Source organism: Dendropsophus ebraccatus, chromosome 5 (assembly GCF_027789765.1).
Source record: "Dendropsophus ebraccatus isolate aDenEbr1 chromosome 5, aDenEbr1.pat, whole genome shotgun sequence".
NCBI classification, from domain to species: Eukaryota; Metazoa; Chordata; class Amphibia; order Anura; family Hylidae; genus Dendropsophus; species Dendropsophus ebraccatus.
The window spans coordinates 87538361-87564923 of record NC_091458.1 but is presented as its reverse complement, the minus strand read 5'-3'; the positions used below and the strand labels follow the sequence as shown (position 1 = coordinate 87564923).

General features: G+C 43.5%; 1 protein-coding gene across 1 annotated transcript in view; it reads right to left on the bottom strand.

The window, feature by feature from the left end:
* GPC6 (glypican 6) overlaps positions 1 to 4543 on the bottom strand; it is a 411403-nt gene extending 406860 nt beyond the window's left edge. The window contains exon 1 of the mRNA XM_069972341.1: positions 4324 to 4543. Coding sequence (XP_069828442.1) covers positions 4324 to 4462 — 139 coding nt within the window. The 5' untranslated portion in view covers positions 4463 to 4543. The remainder of the gene's footprint in view (positions 1 to 4323) is intronic.
* Between the last annotated feature and the right edge of the window lie 22020 nt (positions 4544 to 26563).

Sequence of the window (26563 nt, the reverse complement as noted above, 5' to 3'; positions counted from 1 at the left end):
ATTTGTCAGGGCTCTAGATAAGGAGTCGACAGTTTTCAATTACCTCAAAGATCTTTTCCCTAAGCTGTCTAAAGCAAAGATCAAAGCTGGTGTCTTCGTCGGACCACAAATCAAGAAGATCATAGAGTGCAGTGAATTTCCGAAGAAGCTTAATAGGAAGGAGAGAGCGGCTTGGAACAGTTTTGTCACAGTGGTTCACGGCTTCCTAGGCAATCATAAAGATGAAAACTATGTACAACTGGTCCAGACTCTGATAAAGAACTATGCTACAATGGGCTGCAGGGTGTTACTCAAAACCCATATCCTCATCTTGACAAGTTCAAAGAGAACATGGGAGCTTATTCAGAGGAGCAAGGCGAGCGCTTCCACCAGGACATTATGAACTTTGAACACCGTTCCAAGGACAATATAATGAGAACATGATGGGCGACTATATTTGGGGACTGATTCGTGAATCTGATTTGCAGTATAGTTGTAAATCTCGGAAAAACACAAACTTCTGAACAGTTTTTGCCAATCTGTGTAAATTTGCAATGCCTATAGTCTTCTTAGTCTGACTGTATAAATGAGAAGATGCAAAACTGTCTGTTTCAATAATAAAAATTCATAATTTTTGTTGCCATGGTCACAAAAGCGAAGTTTATGATGAATGTAAGCAATTTTTAATTTGTTTTAGACACAAGGAATTGGAATATAACATTAAAAAACTGGGAACAAAACTTGTGTAACATAGTGTAATCTGTCAGATAATCTTTGTAAATGTAGCATCTCCTGACACTTACCCATCAGGACCCCCGCAGTGTGACTCACAGAGTCTGCCACAGGCCACATGCAGACTCTATGTGGAGAACAGCGATTGCACTTATCAATGCCATGCTATGGCATAGCAATGATCACGGTATGCAATCTTATTGTTAAAGGACAACTCCGGCGGGACCCCCCCAAAAAAAAAAACACAGACACACACAGACACCATACTCACCATCCCTCAGGTGACGATCGCCACTCCATTCGCCCGCCGTCCGCCTCACCGTCACCTGCGTCCGCCGTCCAGCGATGTCTCTTGCTTCTGGGTCCATGAGAGAGAAAAGGCTGCCAGTGCGCTTGCGCACCGGCAGCCTTTTCATTGGCTGGAGTGCATCACATGGCTTCCAGCATGCTCAGCCAATCAGGGATGAGCAAGCTGGAAGCCATGTGATGCGCTCCAGCCAATGAAAAGGCTGCTGGTGCGCATGTGCACCAGCAGCCTTTTCTCTCCCATTCACTCTCAATGAAGATGCCGAAGAGGAAGAAGACCCGGACCGCCCCCCAGCTCTGACGTCACCCGTCACCAGATGCCGCCCGGGAGAAGAGGACCGTGACGACCGTAATAGGTAATGTATACATTCTTTAACTTCCGGAGTGGGGGGGTCAGGGGTCGGAAAGTGGGGGAAGGGGGCCAGACGGGGTATTTAACCACATTACAAAGTTATATAACTTTGTAATGTGTGTTAAATAAGCCAAAAAAAAATTTCGCCGGAGTTGTCCTTTAAAAGTCCCCCAGAGGGACCTAAACAAATGTGAAAAATAAAAAGTAAAAATGTTTTTAAAATTACCCCAACAACCATCCCCAATAAAAGTTTAAATCACCCCCTATCCCATAATATAAATAAAACATATAAAAATTATTTAAAAAAATAAAAACATTATATACCGTAGCATTTGTAATTTTCCAATCTATTAAAATATAATAGTGATCCTGTATGGCAAATGGCATAACATTACATATAAAAAAAAATAATAAAAAGTGATTAAAACATCCGATCTACACAAATATGGTATTAATGAAAACTAGAGATCATGGCGCAAAAAGCAACACCTCATTAAGCCCCATATGTGAAAAAATAAGACTGTTTTATAAGTGACAAGAGGGATATTTACTAATAATGATTTGCAAAAAATTTGATTTAAAGTGACTGTACCACCAGGCCCAGGCTGAAGCACTGGAGTCGGCCGACCCACCCTTTGTGGGAAGAAACTCCAGCCCCTCCATGACGTGACTCCATTAGAATCAATGAACCCTATCATAGACGGGCGGGGGTTTCCTCCCACTAAGGGTGGGTCGGCCCGCCTCCAGTGCTTCAGCCTGGGCCTGGTGGTGCAGTCACTTTAATTAAATCATGGTATGGTAGATTGAAAGGTGCCATTACAAAGTACAAAGTTCCTGAAAAAAAAAGCTATTACAGGGCCCTGTAGATAAATAAGGACGAAAGTGCAAAAATGAAAATTGGCGTGGTCATTTAGGTCACTTTGGGCCAGGTCATGAAGGGGTTAAACTGCTAAAAATACACTCAGAGACTAGAACAGGGAGGAGTCCAATGGAGAGAGGGTAAGAAGAGGAGTAAAGTGTGCCCTGCCATTGATAGGTACCTATAAAGGACAGATCGCACTTTACTCCTCCTCTACTCTTCTCTCCTTTGGACCCCTACCTGTACCAGTCTCGGAGTGTTTTTTTCAAAATGGGGCAGCACTGTGATCCTGTAATCTATGATTCCTGTTAAGATTTTGACCACTTGGTCAAAAAAAGCAAAATAAGGGGGAACAGATTTCCTGACAAATCCGTACGTTGACCTACTTGCTTAGCAAAATGACAGACATTGAGTCTTGACACCCTGCAACGCAGCACCAATCAAGTATAATAAAAGAGGATGTGTTTCATTACTTGCATAGTGCAGGAGCAGCAGTGGCATTGTGCAGGAAAACCCCTTTAATGCCCCATTGTTATAGTGCGTTTACACAGGCAGATTTATCTGACAGATTTTGGAAGCCAAAGCCAGGAATGGATTTAAAAAGAGAAGAAATCTCAGTCTTTCCTTTATAACCTGTTCCCTGTTTATAGTCTGTTCCTGGTTTTGGTTTCAAAGATCTGTCAGATAAATCTGCAGGTGTAAAGGCACCATTAGTATACTAATGCTAGCTGAATGCAAGTATCATGTAATAGAGTGGCTCATGCTACTTTTGATTCAATTAAGAAGTAATGTTTTATTTGTCTGCACATGCCCTGATAATCTCCAATCAGCTGACAACTAGGCACAATATATTTGAATACAGTCTACGGCTTGAAAACAGTATTAATTGGTGATGTATCTGCTCATTAGCTGGAGCCATTGCCATTTATAATCTATTATATGGTATACGTAACCTAAAACACTTTATGGTCACATTTATGAGGGGATTGGTAGACTAGAATACTTCTTTCTACAGGGTACTTTGCTTGCCACATATGCATAGTAGAAAGGGCTTTCTGGAAATCACATCCACATTTCAGCAACTCTAAGTTTATCCTAATTACTGAAAGAGTGCACAGCAGCTCTCCAAAGTGCAATTCAGCACTATCTGTAGATGAACACACACACAAAGCAAATACATTAGGGAAACCCAACCTGGTAAGCATGGGCCAGTGCTATGAGACAGCAGGCTATACCACTGAGATATAGCTGGTGAATTATATCGTCATTTGCAGCTGTCAGTGTACAGAGTGGTGCAGTATGTTTTAATTCTTCAGTATCCCACATTTTACTTTTTAGATTTATACTCTATAGGTGTCATATATATATGAATTTAAGATATAATATAGACTTTCTGTAGCTACCTCTGTAATGATAGTGTGTCAGGACAACAAAAATAGATGACAATAGTGAAATTTCAAGATTCAATTGTCCATGCCAGGACCAAAGAAAGGCAGTTTAATGAGAGGGAAGATCATAATAATAATGTGCTTTGTCCATTCTTGAAGACAACAGATCATATTCAGAATAAATCAAACGATGTGTCCCCCCAGAATGATGCAGAATATTTACTCCTTGGTGATCACTGTAGCACTTTGATCTGTAACATCCTATATGCAGTAGGTGTCTAACCAGCTTCAGCACTGACATCAAAGATTTCAACAAACTGCACAGCACTGTAGCTGAGATGACACACAGTATTGGACCCTGAGCCAACAATACACAAAATACATGCTATTGGTCCAATCAATCCATGTCATTTAGATCTATACTGAGATATGTCAGCCTTGCCTTACTTAGTGACAAGTGTATTGATGGTACATTCTAGAACAGTTCACAGCACACTTTATCTAAAAATATGCCAAAGTACAAAGTAGATGCAAAACTCTCACAGAAACAAGTTAACATGTACAAAAAACATATATCAAATTACACATTAGTGGAAAAATAAGAACAATTGGGGGTTAATGTTTTCAAAAGTGCACAGAGAAAATACAGGTATAGCACTGTTCTACATTAGTTGCTGGGACCAGTGAGATGAAAAGCTCATTCTTACCTGATATCTCTTGATAGGGGACATTGGCCAGGCTGAATCCCTTAGCACTATATGCCTGTCTGACCTCATTGCAGCTACCAGCTTTCACATCAGCGCCAGAGCAAATTGACAGTAGCATAGGTCCCCAGATCCAAAGCATGGTGTAAGGTCTGATAATCCAATGTTAGGAATTCCCCAAATATCCTGGTCTTCTTTTCAGAAAGAGAAACACTTGCCAGTTCCTTCTTGGCACTGCAATAACAAATAAATGTCATCCAACCCAACAGGCAGTGTCAGTGCAGCTGAGAGAGGTGCAGAACCCTTGGAGTCATCCCTTCAGAAATGGCAGAAAACTTTTCAATAACAGCAGCAGGATCCTTGCTTGCTCCTGTAGGTAGATGAGAAGTAAGCAGCCAGGGTGAAGGATGCTGCAGAGATCACAGTCTTGTTTGTTAACCTATGACTACACTATGTGCTACATATGTGACCTGTCTGTATTATATGTTCTGCTGTACTGATGTCACACTGTGCCAGGCTACTGTGCATAGTGCATGCAGCTCTGCTCTACACAAGCTCCCTGACCCAGCTGCCAGCAGAAATCCTGGAGACACAGTGAGACGTGCTGTACATTGTATTGCCTCAATCTAGGAACAAGGCTGATAGGGAAATGTGGAGTGGAGTCACCACACGCTGTATAATTGCCTAGCAGATTCTCAGGCATTTCTCTCCTGTTTGGGCTGCAGTGATTCCAGTGATGAGATGGACAGTGTACACAGCTGATGGATAGTATTGTGGCTTTCTAGGAGCATCATTTGTGCCTGTATTCTTCTTCTTCTTCCTCTTCTTTTTTTATGTTACCTTTTCTGCAGAAAATTAAATTCTGCATTTGCTGTTCTTTATGCATGACTCATTATTGCTTTGCTGGGATCTATCCTCTTATGCAAAGGTAACATTATTTATGTGTAACAGTCTGGAGAATACAATTGCTTAAAACAATTGCACTAGCATTCGGATTATTAAGCCCCAAACTGCAGCCTGGTAAGGGATAACAGCCAGGGGTGTGGCTAAAAGCTTATGGGCCCAGGTGCAAAATATCAGCATGCTCCCCCTCCCCCAGATCAGTTGCAGTCAGGGCAGAATCAACACACGGGAGCCACAGGTTGCACAACTACAGCCCACATAATGAACTGTCAGCACAATATAGTGGGGGTTGTAGTTCTACAACCTGGAGAGCAACAGGTACAACTCCTTTTTTTATAACCTGTCAGCAGTACATGATGGGTGTTGTAGTTCTTCAACCAGAAGAGCTATAGGCTGCAAAATTATAACTCCCAACATAAAATGTCAACATGGCATGATGAGGGGTGTAGTCCTGCAATCTGCAGAGACATTGGCTTCACAACTACAACTCCCAGCATGGACTGTCAAAACATCTCAGTTCTTCCAAACCTGTTGTTTTACAGCTACTTCAGGAGAACTGCTGAGTGCATGCTTGTATGCTAAGCAAAGTAGGCACATAAGGCACACACAACTGAATAGGAGAACATGTATTGGCTGCAAATTACTAATTACTGCACATGCTAACAAAGAAATGTTTTGGTGTGTTTACACAGACAGATTTATCTGACAGATCTTTGAAGCCAAAGCCAGGAACAGACTATAAACAGGGATCAGGTCATAAAGGAAAGACTGGGATCTATCCTCTTTTCAAATCAATTTCTGGCTTTGGCTTCCAAAATCTGTCAGATAAATCTCTCTGTGTAAACACACCCTTTCCTGAACACATACAACATCCCTCTCTGTGGCCCAGATTTATCAAACTGTGTGATATAAAAATTGGTGTAAATTGCTCATAGCAACCAATCACAACTCAGCTCTCAGCTCTTATCAAATAAAAGCTGAGCTGTAATTGGTTGATGTGGACAGTTTACACTATTTTCTGTTTTCAGACCAATTGTCAGGGCCCCAGAGAACAAAGAGACACACTCCCCCACGCTGTCCCTACCTACTTATTATTTTTTTACTACTACAATTTATTTTTATTTGGGGGTGGGGAGGTTGATAACAGACTTGTTATCTATGTTCCTCAAGTCTTATGGTTACAATGATATGCAACTTGTATAACTTTTACTTTATTTTACAACTTAAAAAAAAAAAAAAAACCTTTTAAAAAAAATCTAAATGTTCTTAAAAGTGCTCTATTACCATTCTTATAATGCTTTTATTTTTTAGGTCTATGTGTGTGAGGTGGCATTTTTTGAGCCATGATCTTTACTTTCTATTGTGACCTTCATTGCCTATTTGTGACTTTTGGATCACTTTTTATTATAATTTTTCTTGATTGGATACAACCAAAAATGCACAATTTTGCATCTTGGAATTTTTTTGCACTTACATTGTTTACCGTGCAAGATCAGGAATGTTATCATTTAATAGTTTGGGTGAATATGCACTCAATTGTATTATGGGAGGGGATGTATTAAATTAAATTAAATAGAAGTCCCCATGGGGACTTCTATATACACAGCACTGATCTCTCAATGCTGTGTATATAATACAGCACTGATCAATTAGATCAGTGCTGTATTACTAAAGGCCGCTGCAGCCCAGATCTCTGGATTACTGAGCTGGGATAGGGGTCATAGCAGCGAGGAACGTGATGGTACAGAGCGGGGTCATGGCGTGACCCTCTCTGGACCCCCCCTAGCGGTGCCATAACATATCAGATATGTCATGGGTCGTTAAGGGCTTAATTATATGTTTTAGTGCCTGTGTTTTCTCATAGTTGCCTTATTTCCCATACAAATCATGTGATTCAATGATGTGGTCTGTCACTGTGTCTGGGAAAGCAAAGTTGTGTAAATTGTTTAGGCTGTAGAGTCAGAAACACTCAATGATGTATTGTGTGCATTGTGTTCAGTCCCTAACAGACATATAATATATGATACAAGAGCAGTTTCAAATGTTAAAGGGACTGTACCATCAGGCCTGGGCTGAAGCACTGGAGGCGGGCTGATCCAGTGGGAGGAAACCCTTACCCCCATATGAAAGAGCTCCATTGATTCTAATGGAGCAGTGTCATAGAGGGGCAGAGGTTTCCTCCCGCTGGGGGTGGATCAGACCACCTCCAGTGCTTCAGCCCAGGCCTGATGGTACAGTCCCTTAAAGGACATAGATGATACTCATTTTTGACTATGTTAAAAAGCACAAACATGAATATTTACAGCTATGTGGTCTTGTAGGCTGTACAATATTGACATCAGTAAGTAATCATTACAGCAAATCTGTCGCCTGACTATGCTGCAGTATATGGCAGGTTCAAGGAACATTCAAAGAATATAGTGGACACATAGTAAGGAGATAGATATCTGCTAGCTGTATGTCATAAGTAAATACTTATGGAAACTGCTAAGTATGCATCCAGATATAATTTTTATTAGCCTCAGGCATATGCTGCCAGCTGTATGTAAAAAAAAAATATATATATATCTGTGAGTTGGGAATCAGATATTTGATGTATTAATAATTATGGAGATCAATTGTTAGTAAACATATTCCATATGTATAGAATGTATAACCAAACAAATTAAATCACTCACCCTGGAAGCTTTTTATCTTTAGTTCCCATTTTACATCATATATAGATATTTTTTTACAGAAATTTTGAAACCTGTGTCCATTGCAATATGACATCTTCTTAAAAGGGCTTAGTGTGACAACACACTGGTAAGGAATACATATTACAGCGGTAGCTATATTCCTATAATACAGTTTGTGATTTGGAGCTTGTCGATCCTCCCATGAAACAAGCACAGCTGCCCATGTTTTAAAGATTCCCTCGAGTAATTAGCAACGCCATAATCACTGGCTCTTATAATTAGAGGGAAAAAACATAATTTAAAGTGGATTTATATAGGAAATCATTATAAGGATATATTTTGTTATAATGTGTATAATAAAATGTAATTCTTCTTTTGAAGATATAAAGCACAAGAAATATGAAGATTTGAGTTAATTCCTTTGTAGTAGTCATCTATAACTTGGTAATGCTAGTTATATTGTATTGAAGTTTTTTTTTTTTTTTTGGTGAAAGCAGAACAACAGTCATACGAAACATTTCCACATTATGCACAGGCAGCCATCATCTCCTCACTCTCACCTAGGCCTTGGTTTTTTTCCAGTTTTCTGGGACATACTGGGTGGCTGAAGCTCAGATAATCTTTCTGCCCACAGTAGAAATATATCCTATGAGTCAAATGACAAGCACTCTGAGGTAAAGCTATGTGATTGAAATGAAAGAGCTCCTTTGGTAAATAGCATTCAGAAGAATATTAAAGGTTGGAGCCAGGCAACGTTATCAGTAAGCTTGTCCTTTTCTGGTGACCTTAAATATTTACCCCAGTTGTTAAGAAAAGGTCATCAAGGTGTTAACCCATCAGTCCATCTTTGAAGTGACTTTCTTGTTGAGCCACTCTCAATTCTTTGTTGTCTCATGTGATCTCTGAAGCAGAGTGCAGACATTGAAGCCATATCAACCAATGTTGGAAGCCCCCATTTTAAAGATTTGTTGCCATCTCAAATAACATAGTTAAAGCGACTCTGTACCCACAATCTGACCCCCACCCCAAACCGCTTGTACCTTTTAGGATAGCTCCTTTTAATTCAAGATCTGTCCTGGGGTTTGTTCGGCAGGTGATGCAGTTTTTGCCCTAAAAAAAGCAACTTTTAAACTTGCAGCCCTGTGTCAAATTGGTGTGGCTTATGTTGCGTTTACACGGAACGATTATCATGTGAATTTGCACGATAACAATTGAATTCGAACGATAATTGTACATGTAAATTCAGTGAATGATTAAACGACGAACGAGAAATCGTTCATGTTCTCAAATCGTAGTTGGTCGTTCGCAAAAAATTCGCAGATCATTCCGTGTAAACATTCGTTCACCGATTTAACCTATGTGTGAGATAGGCTTAAGCGATCGCCAAAGATTTTTCCGTACGATATATATCGTTTCGTCTAAACGCTGATCGTTATAAAAAAAAATTGTTACTTCGAAATCGTTAATCGTACGATCGGGCGAATTATTGCTCTGTGTAAACGCAGCATTAGAGTACCCATGTCCTAGGGTTGTGACACCCCTCCTCCTCGCCGCCTTTATCATTAGGAATGCCCCTAGAACAATTGTCACCTATCACCTGTCTGAACACTGCACATGTGCCAGATCATTAAGGCCCATGTGCAGTGTTCAGACAGGTGATGAATGGGAAAAATCCTGCCTGGGGCATTCTTAATGATGAGGAGGGTGGGAAGGAGGGATGGAGAGGCATCACAATCCTTGGGGAATTGACCATGCAATGGTCATATGGTCTTACTCTCACTGATCATAGTGACACAGTGGGCAGAATGCTAGCCTCTGATAACTACCTAATGACCTCATGGCATCCATGGGCATAGTTTCTGGGTGCAATGTTGCCAAATATACAAAACCAATGAACAACTACATATAAACTCATGACAAAAAATAATGCACCAAGAAGGATTTATTAGAATGGAATAATCTTTTATATGTGTGATGTCATTTGTAAGTGATTAAAATATTAGAGCAAAATTATACATTTATTAGAGAAAACTGTACAACCGAGACTCCTATACCCTGTTGGGCCACCTCTATCATTGATAGAAGATTGGATATGGTTGGCCATGGAAACATACAGATTCCATATGGCATTCTGCAACATATTTTCCCACAGATGCAGCAACTATGCTTGTAGATCCTGTATCCTACATTCATAGGTTGCCAAAGCTGGTGTCCCAGCTGGTCTGTGAATGTTTGATTTGCAATAAAACTGGTGACCAGGCAGGGCAAGGAAGTTTACAATCTGGGGGAGACAGTCTGGGAAAAGCCTTGTGTGTGGGTATTATCCTGCTGAAAAATGCCAGTTGGAATCTCTGCCATTAGAGACAAGACATGTAGCCACAGTACGTACGTATTGTTCATTATAGAATTTTTATGTTCTCTTGTGGCAAGACCCAGTGTCTGATCCGACCATGCCTGAAATAATTTATATATCTGCCTGAACAGAAAAAAAACACTGCTTCAACCTTAAGCTATGTTCATGTGTCATGAATGCTTTATTACGTACAAACGTGAAACACAATTCAGCAAATATGTACAAATGTACAGTTGCCTGTTATGTCCCTGCCTCACAACTATAGAATGAAGATATCCCATGATTATCTAATTATGGACACCCACACTCCCTGATGAACCCACATACCTTGCAACCTTGTAACATATAACAAGGGGAAACGGGTTGGAAAATAGGGTGTTGGAACTTTCTTGTTGGACTCCTGGCATACACATTCTGCACTGGAGTCCCAAACATGTCAACATAGCCCATCTAATAAAACCAAGTGTGATAGCACTAATGTATATATGCCGACTATGCCTAGAGTCTAAATACGATATCTGTTTATCTTTGTACTTATACAGTGAACTGTTTGATTCTTTGTCGTGTTTCCATGTCTCCACCATAGGGATAGCCCCCTTCAATCGGCAGCGTAGGGACGTCCATACCGGGGGGAAATACTATAGTTGTGAGGCAGGGACATAACAGGCAACCGTACATGTGTACATATTTGCTGAATTGTGTTTCACATTTGTACGTAATAAAGCATTCATGGCACATTAACATAGCTAAAGGTTGAAGCAGTGGCTTTTTGCTGTTCTTTAATATATATACAGTATGTTAAAACTGCTAACCATACGTACCTAATACTGTGAGGAACGTAAGGCTCCTTGCTGCTTTTTCACATATATCTGCCTTAGACGCAACTGCATGCTGAGGTCTTCAGCAATCTAACATTTCTATCTGGATGCATTATTTATTTATTTTTTTTAAATGTTTTAATCAATGTATACACAGTAAAAGGCAATAAAAGTGCAATGCATAATAAATGTGTGCAACATTTCCTACAAATAACAGAAACTTTGTTAGTAACAAACATAACATTTCTCAGTATTGTATCAAGTTTTTTTTTTAAAGATGGTAACTTTCAGTCCAAAGTTTTTGCAAAGTTTAATGCCATCTTTTTTAACTTTTCATAACATCCTTCAAAATGTAGCCAGGAACACATACAGAGAGAAAAGACAAGTGGGTAGTCCAGCTCCTGCAACAAGGGAGACATACAAGTCAAAATTTCTCCTGAGATCACGAAAATAGAATAGGCCACCAACATTTGATCAGATTGAAATTACTATAAACTAGTGAACTTGTTGATAGACACCTTAAATGGAGTCTGTCAGCATCTGGCCCTACCCGAGGTGCTGAAAGTGTGCTGTAGTCAGTAGAGGATTATAATAGGGGCGTTTTGGGCGGCAACCCGGGGCCCTGAGCTCCTGGGGGGCCCATGACCACCCAAAAAGACTTATACTTTCAATGGTGTACTGTCTCCTGGCTACACTTCTGCCACGATTTGCAAAAAATCACAGTTTTTTTTAATGGCAATTTTGCACAAATCAGGACATCATGACATTATCCATCCTGTACTATGAACGCCAGGCTAGTACTTCCATAGTTACAGTGGGGTGGGGGGGGCCAGGCTTGGTGAACAGCCCGGGGCCTATGGTAAAGTTAATCCGCCCCTGGCTGTAGTTACCAGTCCCCAAGCATGTTACCTCCTAATATAATCAAAAGTTGTGGCTCAGCATTTTTGCCACACTCAGCTACGCCTCCCACTGCTTTCTCCTTCCTTTTCCTCATGAACAGAGATGAGCAAACCTCGAGTCTATCCGAACCCGAGCATTTGACATAGCGGGGGCTGTTGAACTTGGATAAAGCCCTAAGGCTATGTGGAAAACATATCCATGTATTAATGTTTTCCAGACAGCTTAAGAGCTTTATCCAACTTCAGCAGCCCCCGCTATGCCGAATGCTGGGGTTCGGATAAACTCGAGCATGCTCGAGGTTCGCTCATCTCTACTCATGAATAATCATTGCACTGCAGCCTCCTGCTTGCTCATCTGTCAGCCAGTGTCTCTGAGCGTTTATTTCAGATATAGTTAACTCTCTTAGCTTAACTGTGTTTTTTGCCATGATTTCAGGGTAAATCACCTGTCTAAAGACCACCACCAGGTTTTACCTGGGTTCAATTCCCCTTATGGAAAGGCAAATTCCCTTGAATTCCTATATACCTTAAAAACCTGACGGTATTCACTAAATAGCGGCCGCAGAAAACTGACATGTCAGTTTCTCACTGTGCCGCTAGGGATTCCCTCAGTCTGCAGCACTACATAAGTACCGCAGGAATCACAGCCGTTGTAACAACGGCCGTGATTTCTGCAGAACTTACGTAGTGTCAACATAGCCTTTGGCTGCACTTTACCTTCTGTCTCTCTCCTCTTACATTATAATCACATGTATCAGACTGCCATTAATCTTATTCATTCATGTAATGTGTTTTTGATCTTGTAATGTTCCTGTTTGTTAACCCCTATCGCTTCTTTAGCGCTCTGGAATCAAGGGCTCTTTAAAGCGACTCTGTACCCACAATCTGTCCCCCCCAAACCACTTGTACCTTCGGATAGCTGCTTTTAATCCAAGATCTATCATGGGGTCCGTTCGGCAGGTGATGCAGTTACTGTTTTAAAAACGACTTTTAATCCGGCAGCGCTGTGTCTAACGGCCAGGGCTTCCATTAGTATATGCATTAGGCTGGCACAATCTCTCTCTGTCCTTCCTCCCCACCCTCCTTATCATTAGGAATCCTCCAGGCAGATTGCTTCCTATTCCCCTTCTGTGTGCATAATGAACATGGGCTGGATCGTTAAGACACCTGTGCAAAGCTCAAACAGCAGTAAATGTTCGTAGAGTATTCCTAATGCTGAGGAGGGCGGAGGGGAGGGAAGAAGAGGTTGTGCCAGCCTAATGCATATACAAATGTAAGCCCCGGCCGTTAGACACATCGCTGTAGGATTAAAAGTTGTTTTTCAGGACAATAACTGCATCCCCTGCCGAACGGACCCCAGGACAGATCTTGGATTAAAAGCAGCTATCCGAAGGTACAAGTGGTTGGGGGGGGGGGCTGATTGTGGGTACAGAGTCACTTTAAAAATTATGATGATGATGATGATGATGAACATGTACATTATTTATGACCTGTTTATGCAAAATACAACAAATACAAAATACACAGAATGGCCGGTCTCTGCCCGGATCATCCCAGCCAATACTGGCTGTAGTGTACTGATGCGGGCGCATCAGCGCACGCCCGCATCAAAACTTGCCACTGCACACTATGATGCTTCATAGTGTGAACTGACTTGGGTTTCTGACATGTCAGTTATTTGCGGGTCCGCATGGGATCCTGGCCGGAGGGTATACCATGTGTATACGCTCCGGACGGGATCCCATTGAAGTAGTGGCAGTGTTCACAGGCGCATAAAGCAACAACGGCCGTACTTTTACGTGCTGTGAACATAGCCTTACAATGTGCTCTTTTGACCAGAAAAGATTAGGGATCCCTAGCTAATATAATTATTAATAATTAGGGGCCCTACATTGACAATGATCACAAATAAAGCTGAATATAGGTATCAGAGGTGTGTAGCCTTTAATAATGCTTTATTAGAATTGTGGTTTATAAAACAATGAATGCAGCCTGTGGTAAGAAATGTGCATTACAAAGATTAATATCACTGTGTTCACAAACAATAGAACCATTATTTTACCTGACAGACTATTTAACTAAAATGCCTTACCCAAAATTAATTTGCCTGAATTTCCCATTGATTGATCCATATTTCTGTACTGTGAAGGTATTTCCAAGGTCGACAGTGTACACATAGAAGTGCTGTTATTTTAATATGTGGGATGTCTCTAAGGTAACCAGTGAACCAGAGGTTTCAAAATACAATCAATATCTTGCTTTCTTCAGAAGCACGGTAAAATAAATAAACACTTTACATTGAGAATTAATCATAGTTTATGAATTTGTCCCTGAAGATCATGTTTTATTGAAATATTGTTATAAAAAAGATAAAAAATATAAAATCTAGAAAAATACATTTCAAGCTTCTCTGTGTATTTCAGTTCTAGCAGCTGAAATACAAATTCTTTTCATGTATTCAACTGAATTAAATATATTTAACACCGAAAAGGAGTAGCATGTAGTATCATATTAACCATCAATAAATGTTGAGCTGTTATACTTACTCTGTCAACTTTTATTGGCTGACTAAATAGGATTAGAATGTAAGCTTCTGAGAAATGGTAGGTCAGTGTTGAAGTGGCGTGCCTTGGGCACAGTGGAGGAAACAAAAGCCTTTCATCAATATATTCAGCATATGCGTGCAACTAGTTTTATTTACAACCCAAGGTCAGTTTGAGATGAGAGTAATACGGCGGCACTTTGGGTCCGTGTTATGGCCACAAGTCCTGGGCTGAAAACAAATCAAGACCAATGGTTGGGTTAGGACTTGTGCCTTAAAGGGGTGGTCCAGCAAAAATCTTTTTCTTTCTGGTGTCAGAAAGTTATAAAGATTTGTAATTTACTTTTATTTAAAAATCTCAAGTCTTCCCATACTTATCAACTGCAGTATGTCCTACAGGAAGTGTTGTTTTATTTTCATTCAGACACAGTGCTCTCTGCTGACACCTATGTCCAAGACAGGAACTGTCCAGAGCAGGAGAGGTTTTCTATGGGCATTCCAGAGATGTCAGCAGAGAGCACTGTGTCTGAATAAAAATACAAAATAGATCTAAATTATGTTAGTCTGAAATGAAGCAGTTTTTAAGCCAAAGCCAGAAGTCAATCCAACAAGAATCAGAAGACCTTTCTTTGTATGTCTCATTCACACCACTTTTCACACCACTGTTAGTTTTGGCTCAAAAGCTGTTGTTTAAAAAAAATGCTGTGTGTGACAGTAGCCTTAACCCCTTAACGACAAAGGGCGTATATTTACGCCCTATTGCCGGTAAGGGTGTTCAGAGCGGGGCCACGCGGCGACCCCGCTCTGAACCGCGGCGGTCCCGGGTGCCACTTGTAGCCCGGGACCGCAGGTATTAGCGGTCACGGTCCGATCGCCGTGCCCGCTAATACAGTAATCAGATGCAGCTGTCAAACATGACAGCTGCATCCGATTACCGGATTCAGCCGTTCCCTGGTGTCTAGTGGCGGAGATCGCTCCCCTGGGACGTTATCCCAGAGGAGCGTCTGGGATAACGTCCTCCTTGTCTGAAGCCGGCCGGGGACCGCTCCAAGATGGCGCCGTCCCCGGCTCGGCACTCGTGTACTTCCGGCTGTAAACGAGTGCCTATCTCATGGATCTCTGAAGCATATCTATGCTGCAGAGATCTCTATGAGAGATCAGTGCACTTATACTAGAAGTCCCCCAGGGGGGCTTTTAGTAGAAGTGTAAAAGTAAAAAAAAAAGTGTTGTCAATAAAAAGCCCCCTCCCCTAATAAAAGTCAGAATCACCCCCCTTTTCCCAGGTTATAAATAAAAGTAAATAAATAAATAAACATGTTTGCTATCGCCGCGTGCATAATCGCCCGAACTATTAATTAATCACATTCCTGATCTCGCACGGTAAACGGCGTCAGCGCCAAAAAATCCCAAAGTGCAAAATTGCACACTTTTGGTCGCATCAAATCCAGAAAAATTGTAATAAAAAGCAATAAAAAAGTCACATATGCGCAATCAAGGTACCGATAGAAAGTAAACATCATGGCGCAAAAAATGACACCTCACACAGCCCCATAGACCAAAGGATAAAAGCGCTATAAGCATGGGAATGGAGCGATTTTAACCCCTTAAGGTCCAAGCCAATTTTCGTTTTTGCGCTTTTGCTTTTTCCATTTTATGTTTAAAAGTCCATAGCGCTTGCATTTTTTCACCTAGAGACTTATATGAGTGCTTATTTTTTGCGAAACCAATTGTACTTTGCAATTACAGGCATAATTTTTCCATAAAATATGTTGTGAAACCGGAAAAAAAATCATTTGCGCTGTCAAATTGAAATAAAAACGAATTTGTTTTGATTTCGGGGAGTTTTGCATTTACGCCGTTCGCCCTATGGTAAAACTGACTTGTTATGCATGTTCAAGTCGTTACGATTACTATGATATATAACATGTATAACTTATATTGTATCGGATGGCCTGTAAAAAATTCAAACCATTGTTAACAAATATATGTCACTTAAAATCGCTCCATTCCCAGGCTTATAGCGCTTTTATCCTTTGGTCTATGGGGCTGTGTGAGGTGTCAGTTTTTGCGCCATGATGCGTTCTTTCTACCGGTATCTTGATTGCGCATATACGACTTTTTGATCGCTTTTTATTACATTTTTTCTGGATTTGATACGACCAAAAATGCGCAATTTTGCACTTTGGGATTTTTTTGCGCTTACGCCGTTTACCGTGCGAGATCAGGAATGTGATTAATTAATAGTTCGGGCGATTACGCGCGCGGCGATACTAAATATGTTTATTTATTTATTAATTTATATTTATAAAATGGGAAAAGGGGGGTGATTTGGACTTTTATTAGGGGAGGGGATTTTTTATTAATAAAAACACTTTTTTACTTTTTTTTTTAGATGGAGTAGAAGCCCCCCTAGGGGGCTTGTATATACATAGCACTGGTCTCTCATAGAGATCAATGCTGTGTATATACGCAGCAAAGATCCATGAGATCGGTCATAGATTGCTATGGCCTGCTGTAGGCCATAGCAATCTACTGCCGAGCCGGGATCAGCGTCATTCCGACGCTGAGGCCCGGCACGGGCAGAAGAACGGATCTCCCCCCCGCGATCGCATCGCGGGGGGGAGATCCGACCCACTAGACACCAGGGATGTGATGTCTGAAGCCCTTCAATGCAGCTGTCAGGTTTGACAGCTGCATTGAAGTGCTTAATTAGCCGGCGCGGCAACGGGACCCGCGCCGGCTAACAGAGGCACTGCCCGGCTGCACGTGTCAGCCGGGATCAGCGCCGTTCAGAGCGGGGTCCCGGCGGGACCCCGCTCTGAACACCCACCGCGGCGCCATGACGTATCAGATACGTCATGGGTCGCTAAGGGGTTAAGGAACATATATTTGTTAGCAATGGTTTAAATTTTTTACAGGCCACAAGATACAATATAAGTTATACATGTTACATATAATTTTTATCGTAACGACTTAAGGAACATATATAACAAGTCAGTTTTACCCCAGGGCGAATGGCGTAAAAACACATTTCCCCCAAATAAACAAAATGCGTTTTTTTTTTCAATTTCACCACACATTTATTTTTTTTCTGGTTTTGCCGTGTACTTTATGCAAAAATTCAGCATGTTATTGCAAAGTACAATTAGTGACACAAAAAATAAGGGCTCATGTGGGTTTCTAGGTGGAAAAATGCAAGTGCTATGGCCTTTTAAGCACAAGGAGGAAAAAACGAAAACGCAAAAATCTAAATTGGCTCTGTCGAGTCGTCACTGGAGGGATGGTGAGTATGGTGTCTGTGTGTGTCTGTGGTTTTTTTTGGGAGGGTCCCGTGGGAGTTGTCCTTTAACATATAGCTCGTAGCCAGGGCCAGAAATGCCAGCTATTCCCCACATGAGCCAGTCTTCTCAGCTACTTGGGGTCTTCCAAGCTACCTACCCTTACTAGCACACAAGATCCTTACACCAGGATTACAACCTGGTGTGCAGTGGCCATGGTCGTGTGTGCACAGCACACTGTGGTGTAGTAGAGAGCTATAAGCTCCCTGTCCCTCTACTCTGTGGCCTGTGGACTTTAACACACCAAGGCTGATTAGGATGTGTGCATCCTGACATAGGGGTTCTATCCTAAGTGGCCTATTAAACTGCAGTTTGGCTATCTACCAAATGGCCACCTACTATGATCCGGGCAGCCCATAGAAGATAGCGCGGTCTGCTGCTGCTGCTTCTATTCCACAGACACCCAATATTCTAGCAAAGAACCTTTCCAATAGTGAAATAGTTAAATCAACAAAATCCCAAATACATAATCTACATAATGATTAACAAAACCATATTGTACAAAAATATGTCTTTTTTATAAATCCACTCAATTAGTAAAATCCATAAAATAAACAATATACTTCACTGGGACATGCACAGATGGGGCACACACTTGGTTGCAGGGGCTCAGCATCAATGTTATTGCAAAGAGTATGTATATACATATGACAAAATGAGGTTATGAGTAGTCATAAAGGTAAACTGGTCATATATGGGGGAATTATTTAATCACAATAGGGTATGCAATATAGGCTCTATAAACAAATAAACTCAGTAACCCACACATATATAGTAATGGTAACAAGCTTACTAATAATAAGCAAAAAAAAGTAAGAATAGAGCCCAAAATTATATTAAAGGAACAAAGCAAGCCTCTGATAGCTCGCTCCACCGCACCATTGGGGCCCCTGGATCGCCCAACATGTGTTTCTCTACCTGAAGCTTCATCAGGAGCTGATGTTACTGCTATACAGACCCATCTATACACCCCTCATTTCACCCTCCAACCAATAGGTACCCTCCCCTCTGCCGTCGCTCCTATTCCACTGAGCGATGGAAGTAGATCACTGCTATGTTAGTTGTTGGTCTTTCATGTCGGCTGATCGTTGTCTTCTATTACACGAGATGATTATCGGACGTAACAACCAATATCGGCCAAATACGGCGGATAATCGTTTCGTCTAATAGGGCCTTAAGATATTATATTGACAGATTTGCAGAGAGGAGTCTAGGCTGGATGGAGAAGAAAGGAAAACAACACTGTGATCCGAAAATATATCACTTGTAAGACACTGTAATCACTGTATAGGGGGAAATATTGTTTTTATTGGTGCTTGCATAGTGGTACCATATCTATCCCAACTGGAAAGTGAGCATACATGATTTCCCCTGTTTTCCTTTACATGGCACACTAGGGGGAAGGCAAACTGCAATTTGTATCCTAGGTTGTCAGAAATATCATAAGTATGTATCAGCAATATATAGACACAAAAATATCTCTGTAAATTATTCATCTTGAAAAATGATGATTTGCTTGATCTAGCAGAAAAATTGTAATATTTAAGAATACATTTTTAGCCAAAAGCAAACGTTTACTTATATAATGTGTAAACATCTTTAAAAGAAAACATAAATTAGTTTCTTAAGCATTTATGTACCCTATATGTTACTGACTTTTACATACAAATCACTATATTAGGCTATTATTCTATTCCCTCATGAACAAAACGTTAGTATAAACAAAAGTCACAAAACACAAAACTTTCATTCATTAACCCTTAGAGGACCCGGCCAATTTAAACTTTAGCATTTTCGTTTTTTTCTCCTTGTGTTTAAAAGGACATAGCACTTGCATTTTTTCACCTAGAAACCCACATGAGCCCTTATTTTTTGCGCCACTAATTGTACTTTGCAATAACAGGCTGAATTTTTGCATAAAGTACACTGCAAAACCAGAAAAAAATTTAAAGTGTGGTAAAATTGAAAAAAAAAAAGGCATTTCTTTTATTTGGGGGGTTTGTGTTTTTACGCTGTTCGCCCTGGGGTAAAACTGACTTGTTGTATATGTTCCTCAAGTCGTTACGAATAAAACGATATATAACATGTACACAGCCGGCCTTAGGGTAGATGGTGCCCTGTGCGAAACTGTCTTCTGGTGCCCCCCCCCCCCCCCCCAAACACACTATAAATATATATATACAGGGCAGAGCTTTTGCTGTCCCTGCGGCTGTGCGGTTTCTGCAACAAAGTAGCTGTTCTTTTACAATTTTAGACAACCCTATTAAAGGAGTTATCCAGGATTCAAAAAGGCATGTCTACTTTCTTTCATAAACAGCTCCATCCCAGTACTCAGGTTGTGTGTGGTATTACAACCCAGTTCCATTGATGTGAATAGAGACAAGCTGTAATACCACTTACAACTAAAAAATAATAATACATTAACATAGGACAATACTCAACACTAGATATAAGAAGTATGCCCTATACATGCCCCCAAATAGTAGTCAGGCAGCTCAGTGCCACCATTTAAGCAGGTAGCTGTAGGTAGGTAGTTATAAGTAGCTGTGGCAGCTGTAGGTAGGTAGTTGTTGGTAGCTGAAGGTAGGTAGCTGAAGGTAGTTATAGGTAGCTGTAAGTAGATAGCTGTAGGTAGTTATAGGTAGGTATAAGTAGATAGCTGTAGGTAGCTGTAGGAAGGTAGTTATAGGTAGCTGTAGGTAATTATAGGTAGGTGTAAGTAAATACCTGTAGGTAGCTGTAGGAAGGTAGTTATAGGTAGCTGTAGGTAGATATAGGTAGGTGTAAGTAAATAGCTGTAGGTAGCTGTAGGAAGGTAGTTATAGGTAGCTATAGGTAGTTATAGGTAGCTGTAGGTAGTTATAGGTAGCTGTAGGTAGTTATAGGTGTAACGCCCGGAGTAGTGGATCCACTGGACCGGCACCAGCGATGGCACAAACCTCACCAGGGAGCGGAGTCTAAGGGGCCGCTGGTTTTCACCAGAGCCCGCCGCAAGGCGGGATGGACTTGCTGCGGCAGGCGACCCCCAGGTCGCTACCCCTGGCTTGGTAGCTGGTGACGGCAGGCGAGGCGTGGCAGGAGCAGTAGGCAGGAGATGGCACTGGCAAAGGTCTGCAGGCGAGAGCGCACGTGACAGGCTGAACGCAGGAACAGATGGAGTGACAGGGAAACAGGAACCAGGAACAGGGACTAGGGACCGGGTAACGGACAGGACTCAGGAACAGGGACTGGGACCAGGTGACAGATAGGACTCAGGAACAACAGGGGGCTGGGCCAAACGCTATGGGAAGCATGTAGAGGCTCCAACACTAAGGACAGGGCATGCTGGGATTTATAGGGGAGTGATTGGGTGCAACTACCAATTAGGAGCGCACTGCCCCTTTAAATCTGAGACAGCCGGCGCGCGCGCGCCCTAGGAGGCGGGGACGCGCGCGCCGGCCGGCACAGCGGGAGACAGGAGCGTGGAGAGGTGAGGCGCCCCCCGGGGCCGGGGTGACAGCAGCGCCGGGTCCCCGACTATGGACACCGGCTGCTGCATAGGGCAGGTAGCGGTCGCGGCGGCGGCCCGGAACGCGGGACGCCGCCGCGGCCGTAACAGTACCCCCCCCCTTTGGCCTCCCCCTCTTTCTTGCCTGCAAGTGGCACAGGAAGCCACAAAGTCTTTGACATCTTGGGATAGGCTGGGCCACCAGTAGTGGCGAGAGATCCGTTGGCCGGTCTTACGGACTCCCGGGTGCCCGGCCTCCAACGAGGAATGTCCCCAGTTCAAAATACCTCTTCGAAGCGCAGGGTGAACATGAGTCTTTCCGGGGGGTACTCTCTGAAGAGTGGAGGTGACGACTGGTACTAGGCGATCAGGCGGTATAACGTGGCAAGGGACCTTCTGTAAGTTCTTCCGGTGGTGAGAGGACACGACCTTAGTCTTGGGTACGGGGAGAGGGTACACCTCGGCAGAGAAGGCATCCGCCGAGTCTTGGTCTTCTGCCGGTAGGCCGGATAGAGGCTTGGCCGGGACAGGAAATGACAAAATACACTTGGTCTGAGGTGACTTGAGACACTGGTGGGAACAGTCCTGACCCCAACTGAGAATCTCCCCGGTTCTCCAGTCCAGCTGAGGGGCATGTTCTTGTAGCCACGGGAGTCCCAGGAGGACCGCGGGGGAAGAATGGGGCAGGACGTAGAAGGATATCTCTTCTTGATGTGAAGGACCCACCTGGAGGACTAAAGATGCGGTCTGGTAGTACACACGGTCGGTAAGAATTTCGCCTGTGACCGAGGAGATAGTCAGGGGCCTGGCTAGTCGGGTCACGGGTAGCCGCCATCTTTGGACCAATGTTGCCGCAATAAAACTGCCTGCTGACCCAGAATCGAGGAAGGCAGTAGTCTGATGATTTTGTCCTGAGGGAGTCCGGATGGAAACTGGCATAGACAGACTTGGAATGGTGGCATTCACACCTAGGGACACCTGTCCCACCGGACCTAGGTGCGAGCATTTTCCGGATGTTTGGGGACGTAGGGGACATCCCAGCCGGAAGTGATCGGAACCACCGCAATAGAGACAGAGATTCTGCTCCAGGCGCCGGATTCTTTCATCTGGCGTCAGGTGAGCCCGTTCCACCTGCATAGGAATCTCAGGAGAGGGTTGGGACATCGAAAGGTCAGGATTCTGGAAAACTGGCGCCAGCTGGGGATGGCGACGGGAACGGGTTAGTAAATGTTCATGCCGAACCTCCTCCTCCCTCTCCGAAAAACGAGTATCAACTCGGGTGGCCAGTAGAATGAGTTCGTTCAGGGAGGTAGGCAGGTCTCGGGCAGCGAGCACGTCTCTCACACGACTAGACAGGCCCTTCTTGAAGGTGGCCAATAGGGCGGCCTCGTTCCAGTCCAATTCGGCTGCCAGGGTGCGGAACTGGATGGCGTAGTCACCAACAGAGGAGCTGCCTTGAGAGAGATTGAGGAGAGCAGTCTCGGCTGAAGAAGCACGGGCAGGTTCCTCAAAGACGGAGCGAAACTCAAATAGGAAGGCCCGGAGATTGGCAGCAACTGGATCATCACGGTCCCACAGTGGCGTGGCCCAGGCCAGGGCTCTACCCTCTAATAGGCTGATGATGAAAGCCACTTTAGAGCGCTCGGTGGAAAACTGACTACTCAAAAGTTCAATGTGCATGGTGCACTGAGTCAGGAATCCTCTGCACAACTTAGAGTCCCCAGAGTACTTGCTTGGGAGGGCCAGTCGGAGTGAAGAAGCAGCGTCAGGAGATGGTGTGCGCTGGGCAGTAGTCTGCTGCTGTAAGGCGGCAGTGAGTTGCTGGATCTGCTGTGACTGTTTCTGGATTTGTTGAGCCTGTTGCGCGACCACTCTGGCGACGTCACGGAGATCTGGCACCTCGCCGGGATCCATGGTTGGAGCCTACTGTAACGCCCGGAGTAGTGGATCCACTGGACCGGCACCAGCGATGGCACAAACCTCACCAGGGAGCGGAGTCTAAGGGGCCGCTGGTTTTCACCAGAGCCCGCCGCAAGGCGGGATGGACTTGCTGCGGCAGGCGACCCCCAGGTCGCTACCCCTGGCTTGGTAGCTGGTGACGGCAGGCGAGGCGTGGCAGGAGCAGTAGGCAGGAGATGGCACTGGCAAAGGTCTGCAGGCGAGAGCGCACGTGACAGGCTGAACGCAGGAACAGATGGAGTGACAGGGAAACAGGAACCAGGAACAGGGACTAGGGACCGGGTAACGGACAGGACTCAGGAACAGGGACTGGGACCAGGTGACAGATAGGACTCAGGAACAACAGGGGGCTGGGCCAAACGCTATGGGAAGCATGTAGAGGCTCCAACACTAAGGACAGGGCATGCTGGGATTTATAGGGGAGTGATTGGGTGCAACTACCAATTAGGAGCGCACTGCCCCTTTAAATCTGAGACAGCCGGCGCGCGCGCGCCCTAGGAGGCGGGGACGCGCGCGCCGGCCGGCACAGCGGGAGACAGGAGCGTGGAGAGGTGAGGCGCCCCCCGGGGCCGAGGTGACAGCAGCGCCGGGTCCCCGACTATGGACACCGGCTGCTGCATAGGGCAGGTAGCGGTCGCGGCGGCGGCCCGGAACGCGGGACGCCGCCGCGGCCGTAACAATAGGTAGGTTAAGTAGATAGCTGTAGGAAGGTAGTTATAGGTAGCTGTAGGTAGTTATAGGTAGCTGTGGTAGTTGTAGGTAGGTAGTTGTAGGTAGCTGTAGGAAGGTAGTTATAGGTAGCTGTAGGTAGTTATAGGTAGGTAGTTATAGGTAGCTGTGGTAGTTGTAGGTAGGTAGTCGTAGGTAGCTGTAGGAAGGTAGTTATAGGTAGGTAGTTGTAGGTAGCTGTAGATAGTTGTGGGTAGCTATAGGTAGGTAGTTGTAGGAAGGTAGTTGTAGGTAGATAGTTGCCACCCCCTCCCCCGCTGTAGTGACTGACAAACACACATACAAAAAAAACCAGACACTTTAACTCACCAGGCACCCCGCCGCGCGACTCCTCTCCTCAGCTCGGAGGACGTCGCTCCAGTGACGTCACTCGGCCGTCGGGACGCTGGAGACGCTGACGATCAGCCATAGAGGTGCTCAGGCAGACAGAGACAGCTGCACATCTAGCTATAGAAATGTGTGCTGTCTCTGTCTGCAGGAGCGCAGGCACACTATAGAAGGGGGGGGGGGGAAGGGCGATCTGCAACAGAGGCGCCCGGGCAGAGAGAGGCAGCTCTGCATACATACTTATCTTTGGTGAAGAAAGGAACGCTCTATGTCTGCAGAAGCGCCGTTAGAAACCACTGTAGGAGCAGGGTGCCGGGCGGCCAGTTGGGGGAGCGATCGGGGCGGACAGACATACACAGCACGACACTGTCACATAATGCATGTTGTGTATGTCTGTCCGCCCCGATCGCTCCCCCTGCTGGCTGCCCGGCACCCTGCTCCTACACTGGTTTCTAACGGCGCTCCTGCAGACATAGAGCGTTCCTCTCTACACCAAAGATAAGTATGTATGCAGAGCTGCCTCTCTCTGCCCGGGCGCCTAAGTGGCTGATCGCCCTGCGCCCTCCTCCTATAGTGTGCCTGCGCTCCTGCAGACAGAGACAGCAAACATTTCTATAGCTAGATGTGCAGCTGTCTCTGTCTGCCCGAGCGCCCCCCTGCTGGCCCGGAGTGATGCACCCTGTGCAACTGCACAGGTCGCACACCCCAAAGGCCGCCCTGAACATGTATAACTTTCATTGTATCTGATGGCCTGTAAAAAATTCAAACCATTGTTAACAAATATATGTCACTGAAAATCGCTCTATTCCCAGGCTTATAGCGCTTTTATGTAAAGAATTGGAATTGGTGATGGGGTCCTCAGGTGTTTACCAGTGATGAACTATATTGGCCTATTGGTTGGGTCAATGTATATTAGAGTAAGGACACATAAAGTAATCAAATGACGATATATTTAGATCAATAATAAAAACATACACTACATAGTGTTATATATAAATCATGATGGATACAATATAGAAAATAGCGGTATTAAAAAAGGAAAAAAGAGGAAAATGTGAAAAAAATATATAAAAGACGGAAAAATATAATAAAAAATACAATAAAAAATACAATAAAAAAATCTCCTGTGGATAAAAAGAAAGTCTTAGTTCATATATGTAGTTAATCACATCCAAATGATCCCACTTATTAGTAACGGTCCTTAATTGGTTGAAATGATAGACTCATTAGTATAGTGCCAGTTAGTACATGGTTATAGATATAGTAAACAACGTAGAATATTGTCGTGATTGAGCCGTAATTGCTGTATTGCTGGAATGTCTTAACAGTCTTATTCTAAAACTCAGTTTAGGGTGCTGTTTTGCCGGATCGATTCAGTACCGTTCATACACAATTCACAGTGGTTAGTTGAACTGTTTTACTGATTGGACTCATTGGTATACGTTAATTAGATGCAGAGTTATAATATATTGCATACTTTAGTTGGTATCCATAGAGTAAGGTTATTGTTAAGATATCCCAATAGGCGCTAACTATATTCAGTAGCGATACCTCCGGTACTTTACAAGCCGCCTGATAGCTGTGACAGCATGAGTTGTGATAAACACGGCAAATGTAATAGTGTTGTGTCGTCTGACACTTCTCACCCGTCCGGCGGTAGTTGGATCTCGGTCGTTGAGAGGGGACCGTTCCGGCAGCAGTGGTTCTTGCGTCCTGGCTGTCAAGCGCTGGACGCGCTGGTGGGTGCTCAATAAATAGGTGAGCTGGCTTGCGCTTGCGCAGATGGGCTTGTTGCCCGCGGGACCTCGTGTGTTATTTTGGCGCCAAAATTCAAGTGAGGAATGATGCCTATACTGGACACTTGTATTGGATCAGATGGATGCTGATGATATAAAAATGGATTATGTGCAAGAAAAAAAGGAGTTTAAAATAGCTGGACGCGTTTCAAAGCCTTCATTGGCTTTTTCTTCAGCAGCAAAATGAATGTCCATGTAACATATGTCCAGTCTTTTATAGGCTTTTGTGCAAGTAGTTAATTGATGAGTGGGTTGCCTCTAAGATCAGGAATGGACTCGTACACCGATCTGATATGAAAATATGCGATATATACAAATTCTCTATATATATATATATATACATTACTAGAAACCAAGAGAAATAATGAGAAATGAATAATAAATACATAAAAAGGAATCAGAATAGAGATATAA